The sequence below is a fragment of the Berghia stephanieae genome, chromosome 1 (assembly GCF_034508935.2).
Source record: "Berghia stephanieae isolate SIO BIC M18660-M18661 chromosome 1, UCSD_Bste_1.3, whole genome shotgun sequence".
Lineage (NCBI taxonomy): Eukaryota > Metazoa > Mollusca > Gastropoda > Nudibranchia > Aeolidiidae > Berghia > Berghia stephanieae.
Genome location: NC_088360.1, coordinates 104,757,088 through 104,764,587, shown reverse-complemented (window position 1 = coordinate 104,764,587; position 7,500 = coordinate 104,757,088). Strand labels below are relative to the sequence as shown.

The window sequence follows — 7,500 nt, the reverse complement described above, 5'->3', positions numbered from 1 at the left end:
TGTATCTTGTTTTGAAATTATTTTCCGTTAGTCCTACATATATTTCCTGCTTGTTTACTTTAGTTTCGGTGACTGCGGCTTGGTAAATTAAACTTGATTCTAAACATTGTTTAACGGACAATGCTCCTTATTTCTGCAGTTGCATTTTCTGGTGGGTGGGTTTTGCTCTTGTCGGTGGTTTTTTAATATTTTTTTTTTTGTTGTGGCTTGAAATTATTTGTTCTATTTTGCACATACACGAGTAGCTTATATTAATGGTATTCCTGTTGATAATTTTATGTAGCTTGTGGGTTTTTTTTTTTTGGAAAGTGTGTATCAATTAACTTCAGGAACTGCTATCCAACTGCTTTTATATATATATATATATATATATATATATATATATATATATATATATATATATATATATATATATATATATATACTATATATATATATTTAAATATTTGTTAAAATATATCTATAGGAACTTTTTATTGTCATCAGCAGATCAGCAGTTACCTTCTATAATATTCGCCGAGGTCTGTTGAATGTCATGCAAATTAAATCGGCGCGTAATACATAGACTATATAATCACAATTCATTAAAAGAATAGTTGTGTGAAACTATCAACGTGCGTAAATAAATACACGTCGTAAACGACCCATTACATGGTTTACTGCCGTACTCTAGAAAACTCACGTATTTAAAATGTGGCCAGAAAGATTGTCCAAATATCAATCGATTTAATTGGCCCTCATCTTGGCAAAATGTCTCAAACCTGGAACCTCGCGAAGTCTTCCATCAAGTCCCAGGTTTGAGAGTTTTTATCAAGATGAGAGTCATTTTAATCGATCGATATTTGAAAGATGAGTTCTCTGGTCAAATTTTTAAATCGGAGTTTTTCCAGAGCACTATACTGTTAACCGGTAAAATCCTATACCACTTCAATCGTTTTTATCATTGACACAACGCCATCTACGAAATGTGTTGCTTTAATTACACCAATGACGGGTATAAAATAAATGAATATGATTGGATTTCAAACAGTTAGACATTTTACAGAAGTTAAGCATAGTTAGAAATCGCTGTTTGGTGTTCGTGACAATAAATAACAAGAGAACGTTCACCCCATCCAGTTAAGGCAATGAATTCCTATTATAATATTATTATGCCATCGTTAAGGCGCCATATCTTGCAACGGACGCAAATGGTCAAACAAGTTAGGGTGAGTAGATTTGTGAGTGAGCGTGTGTGTGGGTGTGCGTGTGTGTATGTGTGTGTGTGTCTGTGTGTGAAGCAATTTATATTTGTGTGGAGTTAACTCTCTCCTTACCAACTAACATTATTTCATACCCGTTAAGGGTTACATAGATCAAAAGACATGTAAATACCCTGTTGTTTTTATAAATATGAATAAATAATAGATAAACAAAAGAAAAGACCAAATTGAGGCATGGACATTATAAGTAACATCATCATCCATCGTGGCTTGTACTCTTGAGCAGGTTGCCGGTCAGCTGTCTCGAGGCTCGTATCACGTTCCTGTGCGGTGCTCATGCTCTGAAGTCTGCGTTGCTTTTAAAACCACTTTTGGCCATTCTTAGGTTATTTAAATATGTCATTCTTTGTATTCCTCTAGCTCTCTTTCCTTCGATCATCATAGATGTTACAAATTTAAACTGTTATATTCCGTCTCTTCTTCACACATGTCACAGAGACCGTAACCGCCTCTTTCTGATGGTATCGATCAACATTCTTCCCTTTCTCATCTTCGCCAACACTTCCTCGTCGTATACGTGTCTGTACATGATAACCTCAACATTCTTCTATACATCCACATCTCAAATGCCTCTAACCTAGCCTCTACATTCTTTGTCAAGCGTCCACGTTTCACAGCCGTATAAAAGGGAACTTATAACATATGTTTCCACTACTTTCATTCTGGTCTTCAACTTTAGGTTGTTGTTTGACACAACTGGTCGCATTTTTATGTGACACATTTTTTGCTTTTGCTATTCTTTGTTATAAGTTTACAAAACTGTATAATATATTATACGCACACACGGTCAAGTTAGTGAATATTCATAATTTTTCACGACAGACCTGTTGATCATAAGTATACTTCAGAAAAACCAAATCTCATTCATCGCATACCTACTTTAAGGCATGGAGTGTTCTATCAACTGAATTTTTGAAACCGCATTTATTGTTTTAGCATTTTTGTTGTTGTTGGTGGTGGTGGTATTAAAATCCAGTGCATTCCATGTCCTGACTACGTTGGATAAATGAGTTCTGTCGAATATTCCTAGAACATCTGGTGATAAATATCTAAAAGTTATCACCTCGTGTGAAATAAACAACAATGTGAAATTGAATGTAAGCTTCAATTCAATTACGAAAACAGATAGAATGGACGTTACGGGGTTTCCCTTTATCAACAAACAGGATGAATGAAACACTGCAGGTGAATGAGATGAGGTGGTAGTGGCGTTGTTAATATGAATGGGCAGGAAATTTTAAAAAATAATTAAAAAATAAAAAAAAATAAAAAATTAAAATTGAGCTTTATATAGCACAATATCCACTAAATGTGCTCAAAGCGCTTTACAAGCGGTCCCTGGTCAACAGCAATATTTAACATGTAGGACGGGACATAAACGCCTGTGAGGCAATATTACAATTTTTCGGACAAAGACAACGCTGTTAACGTCCAGGTACTCATTTTACACCCGAGTACGGTGAGAGAATGCGAGTAAAGAGCCTTTTTCCAAGGACTCAACTATGCGCCGAGCGCGAGGCTCGAACCCAGGACCTTCCGATCCGAAAGCGAGTGTCATACCACTAGACCACATAGCCGCACAAATAGTATGCTCCTTTGTAAGTACCAGACCAGATTCGAAATTCGGGCAACATCATACCCTACACAACAAATCTGAATATTATGCTCATTTGATGGTAACACGTGTGGAGATTTTATTTTACTTAGGATGGAGAGAGTTAAACAAAACAAACAAACAAAATTCATATAACTTAATATATATATATATATATAGACTTAGGGGCGTGGCTATATTGGTTGATTTGGTGCCTGGCACCGCATCCATCTTTTAAAAATGGATTGCAGCATAAAAAAATAATAATACAGAAATGGTATATACCGCCTCTTACTTATTTGAGTAAGTCATTTCTTTCATATTTTTTTTCTTTCTTTTGTTTTTACAAATATAACATATTTTTAGTCATTTTCTTCTTTGTCCAGCACCACCCTATACTTGAAAAATGCCACGCCACAAAAAAAACAAAACAAGACCAAAAAATATTTTTAATAAAATAACCCACAAAAACAAAAGTAAAAAACTAAAACAATCAAACCAACAAAACAATCTAGGGTATCAGATGTTACAGAACTCGATAAGCAAAATAAACAAATTAGATTTTGAACATGAATGGTAATAAAAAATATAAATAGATATGGATGATGGCAAGGATATGAGTTAATATCTGTAACGTCATTTAATCACTCTTCCTATCGTTAAAAATAATCCACCAAATGTGGTTGTTTTGTTTTGTTATTTTTGTTTTTGTTTTTCAATAGAGTTCACTTCTGATTCGTAAATCGTGCTGCTGGTTTTTATTATACAGGCTGTCCATATAGTCTTTCCCTGAATTCAAAGACTGATTATTCTAAAACCGTTTTTAACATTTGCATTTGTTTGTTTTTTTTTTTTTAAATATTTTTTTTTCTTTCTTGCCGACGTGTACATATATGCAGGCCTGACATTTGAATCCAATTATGGGCTTAGTTTAACATTGGAAAATCCTATAATTTCTTAGTAAATACGTAATCGTTGAATAATGCTTTGAAAGCGTTGAATAAAAAATGGAATCAACGATTACAGAATATTTTCGCACATTTTATTGGTGACAGCTGGTTGGTAATTATACATAATCTTTTGGTGCGCATGAATACATATCCAACGTTTTTTAGTTTTGGGTCATTCAAGCAGAAGGAGAAAAATACATATCATAGTGAATAAAAGTACTAATACCATATCAATTGGTTACAAAATATCTAATAATCTTACTTGGAGGGGTGGATTAAATGTATTCTTTCATTTCTTTGTATTTATTAAACTCGTTATATTTTTATCGTGCAATAACACATAAACGCAAGCTCGTTGTGTTAAATGGCACGATAAATATAACTCGTTTAATAAATAAATACAAAGAGTCGTATACTCGCGAGCTCGTTGTGTTATTGGGCATGATAAAAAATAACTCGTTTAGTAAATACAAAGAGATGAAAGAATGGTATATTATTATACTACTGTATTGCGGAAATAAACATAGATCAAGACGAATTGTTCTAAACTATGGGAACAACGGCGGACGCCATTATCTCCATCACCGCCCAGATGAAATACTTCTCTGACCTGCATAAAAGTGTATCCGGAGGGGAACAAATCATTATAAAGCTGATCACGTTTTGACTTTTATACAATTTGATCACATGACACGTGAAAAAGTTCTAGCCAGCATGAAGAAGAAAAAGTGCCAATTTTCTTTGTTTAGAACCAAGCTGCTGGTCGCTGGGCGGACGTGACATTAGACTGTTGAATCTTATTGTTTTCAGGTTGCGTTGGTTAGAAAATATTTCCTTTACAGCACCGAGAACCATAACATTTTTGGGTTATCAGACCTGTAAATAAGTATACGCCAGCTGTAGGTGGAGATTTCAATGCGCCATACAGCGACAAAACGCATTTTTTTAAAAAAACATTGTGACCCGTAAACGTTTTCTTCACTTGTGACCTAGGTGCACATATTTTCAGGTCTGATAACTGAACGCAATTGTGGGCCAGATTTAACATTGTTGTAATGGACAATATTTTGCGTTGATTTGCGAGTATTTCCATTACAACAATGAGGCCAAAACAATTTGGGTTATCAGACCTGTAAATAAGCAGGTATACGTCGTCTGTATGGGAAGATTCTAATGTGTCGTAAAATGACTTACACCTTTCTTTTTTTCTTTTTTTTTTCATTTTGGCCCGTAAACGTTTTATAACTGGGTAAACCAGGTGACAATAACAAACAAACAAACAAGCAAACAAACAAACAAAACAAAAACAAACCGCTGAGCATCTGGTTGACGGTTGTGTTGTGTCGAGTCTATCGGACGTGTTCGCGACTGTATATGAATGCGGCAACGAATTTCCGCCTCAAAAAAAATGTCATAATTTTCTAGTGTGAGACAAAGCCTGTAGAACCAGGTGCCAACAAAAACAAACAAACAATAAAAAGGACTGAAACTGTAAGGTTAGTAAAAAAAAAAAGATTTAAAAATGTTAGAAATAAAATAAAATTCCCTTTATTCATTCTCAAAGGGGAAATTTGTCTCTAGGGTCTATTCCAAGGGAAGATTGGAATAACTCAGGCGTCAGCCGCAGTGCAGCGCCGCAAAGTGAGCTCGGACGAGGTGACTTGCTCAAGTCACACAACGAGGCGGGTAGTCGAACTCGGTACCTTTTGGGTACGAAGCAAAGACCGTACCGCTGAGCCACGTAGCTCCCCCCCCCCCTCCCCCCGAAAGGTTCAATAGTAATAATAATAATAATAATAATAATAGATTCGCAATAGAATGTTAAAGCTATGCATTTAGGTAAAATACTCACAGCGTCCGCCAGCCGAATATAACGTACCACATAAACACACCAAACATTGTATAACCCTGAACATGTTGTATGGTCTGATTGGTACATAATTTAGTTAGAACGAATCATTAAAATGGCTGTCTAAATACCAAAAGAAAGATCTGTGTGACGTCAATTTCGTTCCATCTGTATTATGCATGGGGGATCCCGATAGCTCAGTTGGTAGTGCACTCGCTTCACACGCAAATGGAACGAGATCGTTCCCGGGTGCAATCGAGATTTGTTTCTGACCATCCAGTCCACCCATCAGTAATTGGGTAGATGGGTCTGCTAGATCTGGCGGAAAGTACTTTGCGATAGACTAGCGTCCTATCCAAAGGGTAGCAAGCAATTGATATTGTCCGTTTCACGCTATAGAAACCGGGATAAACTCCAGCTCCATAGGCGTAATGGCTCTGAAAGACTACTTTAAAAAATAATAATAATATGTATATTATATGTGTCAGTGCATAATCAATCTGAAGGTGAAAATTTTGGATTTACATTTTGGTATTTTCTGAAAGAATTTGGTCCCCAGAGTATTTTAATCTTTATTTGAAGTAGATCGGGTGGTTTTTCATGAAGATATGGGCAGATGTATGGTAAAGGTATCCAGCAACTTTCCTCAAATTTCATATTTTTTCAACTTGACTATCTGTAAAAAAAAATATATTAAGAAGCGACGTTAAGCTTAGAAATTTCCCGAAGATGTACAAAAAGTGTTGATTTAACCATTTATGACAAGAACTCAATTTTGATCAAAGCTGACCTTCAACTTAAGTTGGCAATAGAGCAGTAAAGTTAGGTGCCCCAAACGTAAACAATAACAAGTTGCTAGTGATTTCCGTTAGGGACCGGAATAATTTACGCACAATATAGGTCTCCCAATTTTGTAGTTTGAGTTGTAGGCAATACACTTTCAGTATTGAAAATATGTTTACATAAAATCTAACAGTTGCAGAAATAATAATATAAGTCTAAATTATTATGAAAATCAGGCTCCGAATAATTCTCGTTTTGTTCACACCAGCGCAATAATTTGCTCTGGTCTAAAAATAGATAGACTGTAACTTTTGATAAATTTTAGAAAATTTTACCTTTTGTTCCATAAAATATCCATATCTAGACATTATTTGATGCATGATCGAGTATTTATGAATATGTGTTTCTTTTGCCACCTAACAGCCAAATTTTAAAGGTTATTTTTTTCTATTATTTACATTGGAACGTGAGCTGTCAAGACAGGAACATGTGGTTTGCCACGTGCTTCTCGACCTTTGTTTACGTTTGGGGCACCTAACTTTACTGCTATATATCTCAGTTCAAACCTTTTCACCATCCGACTCATTATCTCGTCCCACGGTTTTTTGCACAGCTTGCGCAAAATTAGGGAACATTTTCTGATTTGCATTGAAATTTGCACGTTTTGCCATTACTGACAAATTCTTTGATTTATTTATTTATTTATTTATTTATTTTTTTTTTTTTTGCGAAAATTGCAAGCCTGAAAGCTGTGACTTTTCTTTATTATAACAATGTCATTGACAGCAATTTTTTGTATTGTAATTTTGTTTTCCCAACTTTGTGCCTATTTCCAAATCAGCATAATTTCCAGCAAAATTTGCCATTTTTTTGTCCCATAATTTGGCATAATTTTGAGTTTGACATTGCGTAATTTCGCGGGGATATTTTGTTACACGGGTTGCATGTAGTTAGGTCTAGTTGTTAGGTGTGATACAACATATTTAGAAACCTGCAAAATGTTTGCTAATTTTTTGCGGAATTTACGTGTTTTCTTCTGCAAAATTCATCATTTACTTTGTA

At 34.9% G+C, this 7,500-nt stretch overlaps 1 protein-coding gene across 2 annotated transcripts in view; it reads left to right on the top strand.

Annotated features, from left to right (window-relative positions):
* Positions 1-1,028: 1,028 nt before the first annotated feature.
* LOC144962652 (succinyl-CoA:3-ketoacid coenzyme A transferase 1, mitochondrial-like) overlaps positions 1,029-7,500 on the top strand; it is a 36,696-nt gene continuing 30,224 nt past the window's right edge. The window contains exon 1 of one of the 2 annotated variants that reach the window (XM_078895762.1): positions 1,029-1,208. In XM_078895762.1, the coding sequence (XP_078751888.1) occupies positions 1,128-1,208 (81 nt within the window). In that variant the 5' untranslated portion in view covers positions 1,029-1,127. The remainder of the gene's footprint in view (positions 1,209-7,500) is intronic. The other variant, XM_078895763.1, reaches the window with a different exon arrangement.